Source organism: Homalodisca vitripennis, chromosome 5 (assembly GCF_021130785.1).
Source record: "Homalodisca vitripennis isolate AUS2020 chromosome 5, UT_GWSS_2.1, whole genome shotgun sequence".
Classification (NCBI taxonomy): Eukaryota; Metazoa; Arthropoda; class Insecta; order Hemiptera; family Cicadellidae; genus Homalodisca; species Homalodisca vitripennis.
In genome coordinates this window covers 124670787-124686982 of record NC_060211.1, presented here as the reverse complement: position 1 = coordinate 124686982, position 16196 = coordinate 124670787, and the positions used below count along the sequence as shown (strand labels likewise).

At 31.7% G+C, this 16196-nt stretch overlaps 1 protein-coding gene across 1 annotated transcript in view; it reads left to right on the top strand.

The window, feature by feature from the left end:
• LOC124362825 (serine/threonine-protein phosphatase rdgC-like) overlaps positions 1-15920 on the top strand; it is a 33768-nt gene extending 17848 nt beyond the window's left edge. The window contains exons 6-14 of the mRNA XM_046817661.1: positions 3809-3975; positions 4277-4313; positions 5095-5244; positions 6929-7015; positions 7743-7928; positions 8549-8804; positions 11024-11187; positions 11550-11634; positions 12002-15920. Coding sequence (XP_046673617.1) covers positions 3809-3975; positions 4277-4313; positions 5095-5244; positions 6929-7015; positions 7743-7928; positions 8549-8804; positions 11024-11187; positions 11550-11634; positions 12002-12234 — 1365 coding nt within the window. The 3' untranslated portion in view covers positions 12235-15920. The remainder of the gene's footprint in view (positions 1-3808; positions 3976-4276; positions 4314-5094; positions 5245-6928; positions 7016-7742; positions 7929-8548; positions 8805-11023; positions 11188-11549; positions 11635-12001) is intronic.
• Positions 15921-16196: the final 276 nt, after the last annotated feature.

Here is a 16196-nt window from a genome sequence, read left to right as displayed (position 1 = left end):
ACGTGCCAGATCTAAGTTTATGTCTTACGAATATTGACCACTAAGACAACTTTGTCATTTGCTTATTAAAGGTGCCTAAAACCACGATAATACAATTAGGAATGCAACAATAAATAATTGTTTTCTCTTGAACGAAGAAGAATCGTTAATGTAACCCTTAGAAATTCATATTTTCTGTCCTAAATTATTATAAAATATAAGGAGTTTAATCAGAAATATTAAGTTGACCTCCATATTATAAATTTGTGGCTATTATAAAATTGTGCTTCTAGGCATTTTTGCTATTTAGAAAATAGCAAATAAAGTCAATGCAAAGAAATTTACTGCATTTCTGCAGTTTGCTAATATTCCAATGGTGGTACACTTATACATATCACCCAAAATACTAACCATAAACATTTTTAAAAGTAATAGACTTAAAATTCAAGAAAAATGAACATTTTCATAAACTCATCAAAGTGAGCAGTTGTTCCGTATTGTCATTCCGTTCAAGCTCATATTGTTTATAGTTCATCATAACCTCAAAACTGGGTTTAGTATACTCAAATGGTTTAGTATGTGAGTATACTCATTTACCTCTCAAATATCACACTATTTATAGTAACAACATAAATGGGAAATATCAGCATTTTTTTAACAGTGGAATATACGTCCGTTTTGAGGCACGTCTACAGGTTGACATTTGTAATATGATGTCACATTTAATGAACAGCCTTTTGAAAGATAATTTTCTTTCATTTCCATGAATATTTATTACAACAACATTACTGACAGCAACTGTTCAGTCTAAATTTAAATATACTCTTGTGCAGAGGTTAATATTACATAAGTAGAGCTGCGGGTAGGACGGTATAGATGATTCCTTGAGCGTTCTATGTAGTATAATAATCACACTGGGACCTTTCATATCTGGAGGAGTGTAGGCATTATGTGAAGATTATATATCCCTGTGTATTCAATAACAGGCTTTGAAGTACAAAGTTTTAATGCTCATGATTTCCCTTTTCTTCAAAATAAAATTGGGTGCGAAGCGGGTAACTGCTAGTATAAGATATAAGTGTAATTTAAAGTTACATCTTTTATCCCCTGGGTAACTACAATAGCAAATATTCCTTAAAATTGAGAACAGTGATAATCCTTAAAAATAAATTCCATAATAGCGGATTCAGAGCCATATATCCTGTTAAGATTTATATTATAACATGCATGCGCACTCAATTCTTGAAACAGACAACGGGGCTGTAAGTAACCCATGGGAAATCAGTATCACGGACTGTAATTTTAAACTGATTCAACAACTGTATCGCTCTACAGAAAAATATTTAATTTGATCGAATACTACTGTTGTTGAAATACTAATTAATAATTCTTGTAGACTATTTTTGTTTGAATTGTTACTTTATTGGACGTAATAAGTTTGTGTGTTTGGGTCAAACTGTTCACTCAGTTGTTAATACAAGTTAGGTAGTGTAGTTAGGTCCATTAAGGGTCAAAGCTTGTATAAGATAAAAATCACTTATTTTAAAATAAAAACGCACGCTGTCATGAACCAGGACAAATATTACACTCTGATTCATTTCAGTTGATGGCAATCAAAACAGCGAACTAATGGTGGGAACTTGACAGCTTGAGACAGCTGCGTAATGGAAGCTCCATCACACGTCTGATGGACTAATGGAGTTGTGCCATTAAACCCCATATAGAAATATATATTTGTGTGCATGAATTAACACTATATTTGATGTAACTCCAAAAATCTACGATACCCTACTACCCCTTTGTACGTTTTGTAAAGAAACAAAAGGATACTTTACTTCTTTTTTAGACCTTTAATGTAGACAATGCAAAAAAACTACGTATATAATCATAGTTTTAGTAGTCTTTTACTGTGCATACTTTAAAATCAGAAGACAAAATAATTCTAAATCATAGTAATAATTCATTTAATTAACGAAATCTTGGGATGAGAATACAGTAATATAACTTACATGGGTTTAGTTGTCTCGTTCGATACCTAGAGGCATCGATGTAACCAAAAATAACCAATAATAAGTATCATGTGGGTTTAAAATAAACCTAAGTTTTTTTTAATACGATTAAATTATAAAATTGTGAAGAAAGAAAATTTTACTAAATTAAGAATAGGCTAAATTATTGTAGTAAATAAACGAAAACTTGCGAAGTAAAAGATCCGTTAATGTCTTTTAGTAAGTAAATTCAGTCAAGTCAGTGAACACTCGCCTCCCAATACCCCAGGGCTTTTCCACAACGACGGTTGGTAAATTGTATTTTCTCCCTTTTCATTCTTTGACTACTCGATGTTCACAAAAATCTCTTCTTGTTGAAACGCAAGTAATCTATTGAGACTTCCTTTTACACAGTAAAGTGTACAGTTACCCTAGATTTTAACACATTAGATTCCACTACACTTTACTTGAGAATACCATTTTGTCAACATTTCCTATTATTTTGATTAATAGTTTTATTTTGATGTTTTAATTAAGTTTTATTGAATTTGATACACTAAAACTGATTTAAAATACTTATTAATTTCATTCCAGAAATTGGTTAGCAGTATTAGTTGACAGTAAATATCTAGTAAAAATACTACTTTATCGGTACGGTACTAAGCGATTTATTGAATTTTGAATATTTTAAATTAAGAGTGATAGTCCTTTTAGCGTTTGTTACAGTTCAGCTCATTTTATGTGTGTTAAAATAGTGTGTGTGTGTGTGTTTGTTTATATATATATAATATATACATATATATATATATATATGTATATTTATATATATATATATATATATATATATATATATGATGAAGTTTCATTCTCTACCACGTAGTAACCGGTTCATCAGCCTCCTCTATTCATACTCACTTTGTTCCTATTCAGTTCAGATCATATCTACTCGTACGTGATCAACCTGAACAGAATTATAACTCAGAATTTCGGGGATTAAATCTCTCTGTACTATTTACCCACTGTAGCTCGTCGTCTGAATAGACATTTATCTTCATCTATATCACGATTAAACTTTATTATTGTCAATCCAGATTCATTCATAAATGAAATTGTGGAAATTATATTTTTGCTTTCAGGTTTTAACTTTTCCTCGTCGATCAGTTGTAATTTAGAATAGGAAACACGAAATGAGTGAATACCACACAGATGCACCCGGACAGATGCACCCCAAAATTTGTGTATCTGAACCCATTCCTTTATAACTGTTGAAGCTTATTTAAAAACAAAAAAACCCTGATTCTTCATTTATCAGTTCTTCTGGCACGGATATCGTTAGGCATTAGTTACACGGTTTTCATTGAAAACCGTCATTCTCATCCTTGATGGTTCTCCTTGATGCTTCATTATATGGTATAGGAACTTAGCTTCTAATTTAATGGTATACTCGTATGATTTAGGTCCAACACCTTTGACGAGTTATCATTCAATCTGTTGGTTCCGAGAAGTGAGTCCTCTTCTAAAAAAGGACTATTTCATGAGTTTCTAGCACTAGTAAGGACATGAAGTGGAAACGGCCAGTGTTATAACCCAGTGCATACAAATTGTCCACGCAGGGCGTCTTTCTCATTTTTAAGGAGGCTGTTTGCAAACAAAAGCAACTAAAAATATCCTTATGCTTTTTAATCAGTAGGCTAATATCTACTACTATCAACTTAATAAGATATGTATTTTCTCAATAATCTATTGGTGCCACGTTATGAGAACGCTATTATAATAAATAAACTGCACAATGCATAAGTATATTATCTACGTTAGTATCTATGTTATGATGTATTTGACAGAACGGCCTGCCATCTGCAGAGAACCCATACGTGTTCAATGGTGACTTCGTAGATCGAGGCAAGAAAGGGCTGGAAGTGTTCCTGCTGCTGCTGTCTGTGCTGCTGGTGTTCCCTGATGGTGTGTTTCTGAACCGCGGGAACCACGAGGATCACGTCATGAACACAAGGTGCAATAAAATTTCGTACCATTTATAGTACAGTAATTACATAGGTACCGTTTTGTATTAAAAGAAGAAAATTTGTAGCCTAAAAAATGTATAAAAATTCACATAATGAGCAATATATAAGCGATTATACTTATATAAATAATAGGCACAGCAATAATTACTGTAATAAATATGAAAGCTGAGTTAAAAGAAAATCTAAGTCTCAGGGTTTAACCACGAATAATAATGTTATGGCTTCATTTTAAGAGTTATAAACATTTGTAGCTAAGCAAAATATCATTTGTTTGATATTTGATTACAGATACGGCTTTATAAGAGAAGTTCGACTCAAATATAAGGTAAGCAAGAATGCATATAATATAATATTGCATTGAGCAGATACCGATTTAAAATCAAACATAAAAGTACAAACATGACCAGAATGCGGTATAATTCTAATGAAAAGCAACTAAAAAAAACTGCATCGAGTATTATTTATATTTTTATTATTTTGGGTCAGATTAAGGGATAAATTTGTATTATTTTTTTGTTGGTTTACAACAGTTCCGAGTAGCTCGGTACTATAAATATAATTTATTTACACTATAAGTGCTTCTCTATACGTCTAAAATCAGAAAAAAATGGCTACATGTAGAATTTTATTAGATCTTTAATATTATTTACGTTATAACAATAATAAAATCCTATATCCTAAAAATACTACTAAAATATAGCTGGTCATAAGAATGATAACAAAATAGTATCTCAATCCTAATTATTCGCAAAAAATAATAACTTATAGATTAAAATTCCGTTTCCCATATGTTGAACGGTCATATGCCAAGTATGAAACTTGAACCATTCATATACAGTGCTTTATATGATTTTTACAGTATAGTGCAAAGTACAAAGTATGCAGGACAATTACCTATACAGTACAGAGTATTGTAAGTAGTAAAACTGTGATTTTTAAAGTGCAGAATATAAGCTGTACTGTATTCCTCCATATAGACCATAAGCTGAAATAAAGCACGTGCTACTCTAGCACAAAGTTATGTTACTTTCAGTTGTATTTTTATTAACTGTTAACTTACTAAGTAAATTAGATGCTAGAACTGACGAATATAAACGTTGTTATAGCACAACGCAGAAAGGTTGCTGAAGCTGATCGAAGGCGTGTACAGATGGCTACCCCTGGGTACAGTGGTAAACAACAAGGTGTTGATAGTGCATGGTGGCATTTCTGACATCACCGACTTGGACTGGGTCCGCTCGCTGGACAGGCAGAAGGTAGGCCTGACATCAAGAAATTAAGTGTCCTATCATTATTCTCAACACTGCTCATAATGCGTACTTTTGTTTCAATTATTTTTGAGTTGGGTAACGCTCTAAATGTTACTAAAACAGGATTTTATTATAATATATTTAATTCTTGTGTGCATGTGTATATAACTGAACTCCTCCTAAAGTAGCAGCACCGATTTGAATGATAGTTTTATGTTCAAGAATGGTTTATTTTTACAAACGTATGCTGTTATGTATTAAATTTAGAAAATAAAAGATAAAATTTCAAAGCGCCTTCATATTAAAAACTGCAATTACGGGATGATTACGTATATTAAGTAGCCAATCAATATTTGAAGGTTTTGATGTAAATGTGTCATTCAATAAATTAAATAAATAAATTCTGGTTGAAGTCAAAGGTTGAGTTTTAGACCACTTTATAATAAAGTATATGTAAGTGTAGAATGCGTCATTTTATAATTTTGTTGTGGTTCGCAGGACACCTCAGCCTAGAAAAAATTTAAAATCTTCCATAGTTCAATTTATAAACAGGAGCAGTAATGAAATGACAGTAATTTTCATTATTTATTAAAAATTACTTTAATTATTGCGTGTTTGTAAAATTAACTTGGTGTCATACCTTACATATTAGAACTGTCAAAACAGATGATTTTATTTTTGTTAAAATTAGTCAAAACTGCATCTACAAATCCTAATCCTAATCTTACAAAATGCTCCAAAACATAAGATGATCAGAATTTGACACCGAAGACTCCTTCTAAAGCAGTCGGCAAGAACTATGCTAGATGAAAGTTCACTGGGACCGTGCTTTAAAACTAATATACTAATTCCAGCTCTAAAATATTAACAATATATTTCATATTAATTTAAACAAACTCTCCAATAATATACTATATTATTGGAGAGTTTGTTTAAATTAATATATCATTTCCAATAAGACAAGAGCTTCAAGAATGTATATATTTCATTTCATAAATAAACAAACCTGTAGTGACATTGTGAATGTACTTTTAGCAGTTCATTTTTATTAAATATTAAGTATTCGATCTAAAAAGATTTTACATGTAACAATGTAAATTAGAATGACCTTAAATATATAGGCCTACTTTTCGATTTATTTACTTGATCGTGGTGACAACGCAAACTCAAAATTGGCGTCGGTAATATAATTCACTCGAACCAGAAGTGCTCATACAGGTGCAAAACCCACGGAATTGCGTGCGAAGCCACACGTAACTGCTAGTACAAATATGTAAATAAGAACTGATCAAAGATATCTAAAAGTACACGTTCGTATGCATACTAATAATATACTTACATTGAGATACCTCCCATAACTCTACACTAAAAGTAAGGGCGCAAATGTGTTGAAGTTGAGTATTGTTGTTATAGGTCTAAAATTAAAATAGACGGGCAGTACAACTGGTTAGTAAGGATGCCGCGCATTCCGTGTCAGCTTGTGCTGCGAACCATTTGAATAATATTGAGAAAGGTTTGAGAGCTAGTATTATGACAGGAAAACATAAGATTAGTAGACTGTAATGGAATACTGCAGTATATTAAGTTAGGTTTTTCTTTAAAAGGTTATAGTATTGTCATTTTTTTTAAATATTTCAGCAATATATTATACGAATACAGAAATATATCTCAAATTGTCTGTCTGTCTCAGTATGTGTCACTGCTGAGGCCACCCGTAGTTCCGGAAACGTCAAACGCCGTCGCCACCGAAGCCATCGACAAGATGGAGTGGAAGCAGGTGAGTCACTTAACTGATCTCTGCCGGAATCATAACTGAATTTGCTGTACCTACCATGAAAAATTATGTATACTCATACCATCGACGAGAGAATTATATCAATAGCTGATTTTGGACGCCAACTAAATACCCACAAATACCAACTGAAACCACAAATTCCCATGTTATCATCATATTAGTAAGATAGTCTAGTAGTTGTTTGGAACCAACTCGCACTCCAATTATCAATATGGCATGCAGATAATAAATTCTTGCCCAAAACTTTGATTTACAATATTGCTACAGGTCCGTAAGAAATAGTAACAAAAGCAAATTGCTTTTATGTAAGGTTAAAGTATAGGAGTTTTCCAAGAGTTTACTAATAAAGTATATTAACACGATGTTTAAACATTAGCCAACGTTTAGTAATAGAAGTAATTAGTAACACTACGTTCGAGATCTGCAATGTACCTAACCTAATTAGTTTAGATTTTCTTGTGAAAGAAGAGATCAGACTGCAGATCTACAAATAGTTGAATTACTGATTCCTTGTATCATAAAATGAAGGAAAGCCCGAAAATAAATGTTATCTTTAAAAAATAAAGACTTTTCTTTAAAAAGTCAAATTTTTTAAACTTATTACTTACATGTAAGAGTAATGTATAAAAGTATTATGATGACGATATCAACTATACCTTACGAGCAATAGCCGTTATTAATAGCACATTTACCAAAGATTTGCGACCAGGTATTCGACATCCTGTGGAGCGATCCCCAGGGCACCGAGGGTTGTGTGCCCAACACCTTGCGAGGCGCCGGGACCTACTTCGGCCCTGACGTCACGGACAAGTTCCTCGCCAAGCACAATCTCATGTTCATCATCCGCTCGCATGAGTGCAAGATTGACGGATACGAGCTCACACACAGCAACAAGGTACTGTGTGTTTGTTTTTCCCAAATTACTTTAGTGTGCTTGTAATATTTAGAATCGATTTTCTTATAATATAAACATTTTTATTTCAAACTATTAGTGAAAACCTGCAAAGCTATATATAACCTTTACAGTCAAACAAATAGGAAAACAGTATCCTACTCCTAAACAAAATTTAGAGGGGTCATGCTGTAAATATTTAAATATCTGATTAATAGTTGAACTAAAAATTTGGAGAAATTTGCATAATTTTAAATGCTTAATTTAGAATTAGGTAACCTCATTATTACTTTTTTAGCATTAGTTACATCTTTTATATCATGCACTTTGATAAGGTAGAGCGTAAGTTTATTTTTTTTAATTTAGTGACTTTAACTTTTATGACTAGTTAAGTAGTGTTTTTTAACACAAAACTAGTTAAGTAATCAAATATATTTTGTAAATTTTCTGTTTAGATAATCGAACTAATACAATTTATTAGTATAAAGTGCATAAATGGAGCAAAGAAAACTTAATTTCATTCCAACATTGTTATTTTTTAGTTGATTTGATTACTTAAGGATATCATTAATAAAACATCTTGTCCATGATTTTTACTGACCTATAATTATCTGCTGTTCAAGGTGGTGACAATATTCTCGGCGTCTAACTACTACGAGACTGGGTCCAACAAGGGCGCCTATATGAAGCTGGTGGGACCACAACTTGCGCCACACTTTGTGCAGTTCAACACAGCCAAGTCCGTGGCTAAGGCGCTCACCTTCCGCGAGAGGGTGGGGCTGGTGGAGTCCTCGGCCATCCGTGAGCTCAACTCTAAGATAGAAGCACATCGCGAGAAACTTTTAGAGGCCTTCAGAAAGGCAGATTCCAATAACACAGGTAGATAGCTTAAGTGATTTTATCCTCTTAAAAAAATGTATCCTACTCTGTTACCACCCCATCTTGCAACATTCATTATCTGTACATTCTGTTCAATAAATGCGAGAATTGTAGATGTTTTCGTATTGTACTTGTATTATACTTACAATAAAATTACTACATGTGCCCGTATGGATGTAAAACTTACCTTCAAACTAATCGCACATATGAAGTATTTAATTTTCTGCTAAAGGCGAAAAATTACTTCGGTATATAAGATAATTTATTAACTTATATGCTGATTGTTACTATGCCTAATACAATACTATATGTTGATAATTTTACCGAAAATGTCATTATTAGTGGTCTGGAAAAGTTAACAACATTTATTATTCAAACATACGGCAAGGTTACCATTATATTACAAAGTTTACTGTTTGTACCGAATGGGCGAAATACAAGTGCTTGGAGATCTCTGACGTCGTAGTAATAAATACTTGGCATTGCAAAGTTTACTATAAGTTAATTATGGTAAATAAAACCTGCACGCACCACTTTAAGACGATAAAATAAAGTTATAACTGTCACGTTGCTGCCAAAATAGAATAATTACGAACTTAAATTATATCTTAGGGGGTGGGCCTGGTGGTTACAATGTTCTTTTGAATTTAATAAATCTTTAAAATGACTTCCTTTACCGTTGGTGTCGACGCACAAATTTTACTTACGGATAAGGCACGCGAGGATTTGCTCGGCAGTAAGATCTTCAGCTACAAAGTTCAAGAGTGAATAATTTACTATTTACTACGCTTGCCAGTTAGGTAATTTTTTCTCCAATAATTTAGTTCCAAGAATATCGGGGGAAAGTGATACTAAAAGTTAACGAGTAACATGGTTGCCAATCTAAGTAATAAAAAATGCCCCTAAATAACGGTACAGATTTCCCCCCTTTCTTGTGTCGGTCAAGCCGGTTACTCTACTATATTCTAAATGATAAAATAAAATTTACTTTTCTGTGCTACCCAAATTCAGATATACTCGTAATACCATAACAATCAGGTAGCGCGATTATCATAGAGATTCGACAAAATATCGTTAAATGGCATGTAAACTCACTTTTCCTTGTACGATCACTGACTTTGTCTCAATCCAGCTGCTTGAGACATTTTGCAGAAATACTGACCCGTCTAAGGTCAGTGCGGTCTCCATTTGCTACAGTGAGATTAGAATCTAGTTGTTATTCGCGATAATAAGGGCACTTAAAGCGAGAAATTTGTAGTTAAGTGTAGTGTAGTGTTTGTGTAATGTGATGAAGCATTCATTCAGTATTTTATTCATAAAATCATGCAAAATGTTTTGGTAAAGTTTTTGGTGCAAAATCGCCATTTAATACTCTGAGACTCGCCGACCAAAGCAGAGATATAGATTGAATAGGGGTACTAGAAGTCTGGAGTTATCCCTAAAATGCGAAGTTTTACATTTAACAAGAATAATATATAATTTATTACAGAAATAAAAATATTACAGTTAATACTATCTACATTGTAGCAATTTTACTTAACAATGCTTTCAATATGTATGAATCAAAACTAAATTTCAGCAAACATAAAAAACAGACCTTTTCTTGTTTGTGTTTCCTTTCCTAATACAAAATCTATTTAAAAATTTATTTCACATATTTCATTTAATTTTAACTAGTCGGTTGATAATTTACCAAATCTCTAACATTCTGGAATTTAACTAACTTTAAATTGGGCAGCAAGTGGTTTATTAGCTATAAACACTGCAATTTGGAACATTCAAATTTCTTAATTTAATTTCATATCTACAATATGTATCTTTTTGACATGTAAACATTTTCAGTATGTTGGATAATACAAGTTTACTGGACTTAAAAAGTATAACATTCTATAAATTCATTTATGTTTAGGCCCTAATTTAGCATAATTCTTTACATTTGACTACTTAACTGATGAGTTCTTATCCATACTTAAGAATGCAATTTACTAGGATGTTTTACATTTTGTTCAGAGTCTTTTTGTCTATTACTATTTTTTGCTATTAGTACACATATAATATATGTATAATATTATATATCAGAGGTACGTCTTAACTATTTCAATGTAAAGAGATTTTAATTGTATATTTTTTACTAAACGAGTTTGCTACTAGCAAAGATTCTGGGCATGCAATTGGTCCGTGGCCATGTGGTCTAACAATTCCGTGATATTTTATTGCAGGTCTAATCTCCGTGACAGACTGGTGCACCGTCATGGAGGCTCGCACAGGCCTCAGCCTGCCCTGGAGGATGCTGAAGGAGAAGCTGGTCTCTGTGGATTCTGCAGGCTCGGGCAAGGTCCGCTACATGACCACCTTCCAGGACATAGACCACTCCAAGAAAGAGGTACTTACTGGAGACTTTGTTTTGAAGATAATTTGTCCTTTTTATTTATAGGGGTAGAGGAGATGTGAAATCTTTGTAAAGCAGAGAGTATTGAACTTGAAAACCTGTAAGCCTACACTTAAACTACGCGATTACGATTGATTTCAAATTCTGGTGTTGCGGTTGGTACGGGCTTTTAAGAAGTATTTGAAGAAGTCTACCTGATTTGCGTCAAAAATAATCTTTGACCAAGTGAATTTAGATGATCATATTACGACGATAATTTATTTTATACCAGTAGCATAATTGAACAAGCTACAGCTTTAGACATATATGTTATACTCTCATACAAACCATTACTGTAAAGAATTAATTTGTTTCAGCATGGTGCTACGGTAGTAGAAACTCTTTACAGGAATAAATCAAGCTTAGAAGCAATCTTCAGGATCATCGATAAAGATAACTCCGGTAAGTTGTGTTGTTTATACATTAAATTGTGGATATTTAAATATTACTAAAAAATGTTTTCAGTTATAATAATGGTCGTGCGAACTATTAAAGTGTCTTTAGTATTTAAACCTGTTTTTGGCTATTTTCAGAGTGATAATGAGTAAAATTTAATGTTGCCTGATATGAATTGTGAACAATTTATACCATATAGTGAAACCAAGTTCACCCTGTTCAATGCAAAACAATATTTACAAATGCGTAGATGTATTTTTTATACTTGTAATCTCTTAAACCACTTGAATGCTTGTGTATGTGCGTCTGTGTTTTTGTGTAATGCTTAATATATGCATTTCTTCACTAACATAAACATGGTGTCTGTGTTAAGGCTTCATATCCTTGGAGGAGTTCAAGGATGCGTGTGAGCTGCTGGGTGAGCACTTGGAACACCCGCAGGATGAGGCGCTGGACATCTGCAAGAGCATGGACATCAATAAAGACGGGCTCGTGGATCTCAATGAGTTTCTGGAAACATTCCGACTGGTTGATATGGAGGGCGCGCGTAAGGAGTCGGTGGATGTCGACTCTGACGAGGACTTGGATACTGTGAAAGTGGACTAATGCAGAAGTAGCAGTAGCATACGATTAGTGGAAAATACATTATTGACATCCGAGGTTTTAAACAACATTTAAATTATTGTACTCCTCAAATCAATTGGAACAAGTGATAATTTGGACATCTTGTACTGTTGTGCACTGAAATCTAATCTATATTATTGAAACAAATACTTATACGTATTGTAATCTAATACGATGGAAACAACGAATTTATAAGGTGATGACATTTTTGTGCGTGACATCAAATCCTTTGCAACAAGACGTTTAACATTTAGAATATGTGATACGGTTGATATCTGTCAGTTTAGTTTATTGCTATTCTTGAAGTTATGATATGTATGCTAAAGAGATTTTAAATATATTTCTTTCTTGTTTACACTAAGCTCAACTACTAGTCGACTATTGGGGTTCAAGGAATGGTGTGCCAAAAGACATGTAGTTATTTAATTATTCTACTGTAAGTAATCTAATTTAATCTAGGTTAACGCTGGAAATTTTCCGGGTACTTCGGTTATATGTACTGTATTGTCTAAACAATCAATTAATAATTCAACTTATATGTCTTTTCAACCCGAGTTATGAAGGTTTCCGAGTGAACTACATTCTAATCTACAGTCAATGTCATCTTTCACTAAGTATATCCTATTGTTAACACCAACTATGTAAGTTACATTATTTGTTGTAACTTTAATTGTATTAGTTACACAGGAGCTAAATCATTCATATGGACAAAGTGTGCTAAGGTCCAGATGATTAGTTAAGTTAGTTCTAAAAGCCGCCGCTAGGGTCGCTCCATGACCACCGCACGTGCTAGTTCGGTCTCCTTCCATACCGAGTGACAGCGCTAGTGTCGTGTTCTTAGAAAGCGGACTGTAGTGGCAATTCTAGTGAATCGACGCGAATAGAGGCATAAACTCACACCATGAAAGGAGCGAATAAGAGACGATAAGTTCACTTCACGGCAGTCTGCACATGTCAAAATACCGCCTGTTATAACAAAGAGGTTTGCTGTGCCTCAAATTATAACATTGAGTGAGCGAGTAGTCTCTTGTGTAACTAGTACAGCAAAGGTTGTACTATTGGCGAAGTGTTTCAACATTATTACCATTGACTTTCATTGTAAATAGATCTATAATGTAAGTAATACTGTCGTCTTAGTTCCACACTATCGTTAGATGTTTATATTTTTTTCATCACGTTTGAATTGACTGTGAAACAATTTAATGGCACAACTTATTTTCAGTCTTAGACACTTCATATTATTACATTGACACGAAGCAAGAAAGAGTTTTAAAACTATGAGCAACTGTAATTGTTTAAAGATAACTCTTGTGATATTGATATATATATAATTCATACAAAAACATACACTGATAAAATATATGCTTCATTGAGGAATAAGGTAATTGCGTGTTATGTTTATTGCTTATAGTTGTAATTTGCTATAAAAACAATCTTATAAGATAAGTATTAGTATTAAATTGTGATACTTACTTGTCCGTTTTAAGTTATTGAAAATAAGAAGAATTTTATATCAGTTTATTAAAATCACGTAAAGTTCTTTTTAGAAAATCCGTCCAATTGAAAAAGTAGTATAAATTTACAGATGCTCTACTTATTAAAAACTATTTAAATTTATATTGTTGATACATTTTTATAGTAAAAACATAATTATTTTATCTAATAATGGATTACTTTATACATGTAACAGATTTGAACAATTTTTGCTTCCTTAAAGTTCTGTATGTTGTTACTTTTACAAAATTTAATATAAAGATTTGAAATATACAACTATTATCCAATAATTGTACAGTAATGAATAAATGTCAATAATACAAGCAAATAAGTTTCATGTAGTTTATATATTTTTCAAGTAAATTTTACACCTTCGGTTATTTAACTTCTCATTATGTGGATCTTTGGCTTTATCATACAAATTCTAAATCGTATCCATTTATTTGCAGTGTGATGTTTAAGATAGAGAGAAAATACTATCAAACTATGGGCAGAAGATGTAACGTTACCATGGCTAGGGACCATATCTAAGTGTCTATCTAGTTCTTATGTAAATAATTTAGATTATTTTTACAAAGAGTTTCCATATTTATCGAAGGACTTTATAATTTACTGTAGTGTAATTTGTGCTGTTTATAAATATTGTGTACATTGTGTGTTCAGTTATACTGCGTTTAGTGTAAAACGTTAGATGTATATTTTGGTGAAACCCGAAGATATATTTTTAGAAATAATTTATGTGATTTAAAGTTTACTTATAAAGTCAATTTGACTATTTTGAGTCATTGAGTTGTTAATTTTAATACTTAAGAGTATTTGTTATTTGTTAGCCTTTTTAAGATTTAATTTTGATAACAGAATTTCGAAATAAGAATCTAGGATTGTTTTTCTTGTATATAAAAATCCCAGTGTTTTTATTGTATATAAGTTAAGGATAGACAGGACATTGACGCAAGGACAAAACGGGTGCTATGAGACTAGAGTAATTTTTATAGAATAAAAATTGAATTGTTTGTGAACTAGTTATGCTGTAATTCAGTATTTGTACCAGTTATATGTATTGTTTAAAAACACTTGGCAGTACCTTCCAGATTATTAAAACTATAAATAAAAGTCATTTTCAAAGAAATAGTTAACTAACGTGCACTAGAAATAAATAATTTTAAAGACTATTCTAAAAATAAAAGGAAAATATGATTTTGAAATGTCTTAATATTTTGATATAATTTATCATATTTGTATGTATGTCGTTAATTAAATTTAAATCTATATTACATAAAACTCGGTGATCCTTAAGGGTTTAGTGATCTTATAAATTGTAATCAGTATTTCATTTATTCATTCATTCAACCAAATACTAAGTCTACTTCGTTATCACTTAAAGCCATAAATAATAAATCACTTTAATAGATCATATATTGATTAAGTGTATGTCCCAAAAGATACCTTTAAAATAGGCAACTTCTGAGTTTTACAGCAGCAAATAATATAAACATTTAAATTTAACAGTTAATAAGTATTAAATACGAAATTGTCAGATTTAATTTGCAGTTTTTGCAAATAACAATTTTCCATTGAAGTTTTATGAGCAAATGTTATTTTAATTTTAAAAGATTATTGAAAGGGAATTTCTAACACTATTTAAGTAAGTTAAATTAAAAATTATTTAAAATATTTAAAAAAGTTATAAATAGTTAGAGTAATTTATATTTGCAAATTTCTCTGTTCGTGTAATCTCGCTAAGAAACTTAAAAACTGGAAATTTAATTTTAAGTTAAAAATACGGTATTGTGTTTAAAATAAAGTTTGTGTTCAATTGTGTTAAAGAGTTTTTTAAAGCACTGCTATTATACTTTCTTATATGTTTGGTATATGTATAGCATAAATTATCTGGAACCATTTATACACATGAACATTTCTGAAACTTAAATACGTAATATCTACCATATTATTTTGTAAATTTTGATTCCAATATATATTCATAACCAAACAAGTTAACCGTCATCTTTTTTTTCGAAAAACCACAATTATGTAACAATTTGTAGAATGGAACAGAAATTAAGTAAGAGCGCATTTTCAAGGTATTTTGGAGCGTCTTCTGAAATATTTGATGTTCACCTCAGTGATTGTCTAAAATAATAAAACTAAAATCTAAAAGACATCAGACCAGTGTATTTCTGTTTATTATTATTTTCACCTGGTGTTTGCATGTTAGGTTAAGCATCAAAAGTTAGTAGTATTATAGTATGAGTGCTTTTAATTAATTACTGCAAATAAATTAGACAAATTAAGTGATATTCTACAAGTGAAAGTAACAATTCTATGAGTATTAATCCTAACATTCCTTGGATAAATATACGTTGCAGGAAACGTGCGACAGAAACTTTCAGCTTGTAGGCCTGTATCATTATTAATACAGTCCGAAAATCTTCCACGAATGTTAAAGTATA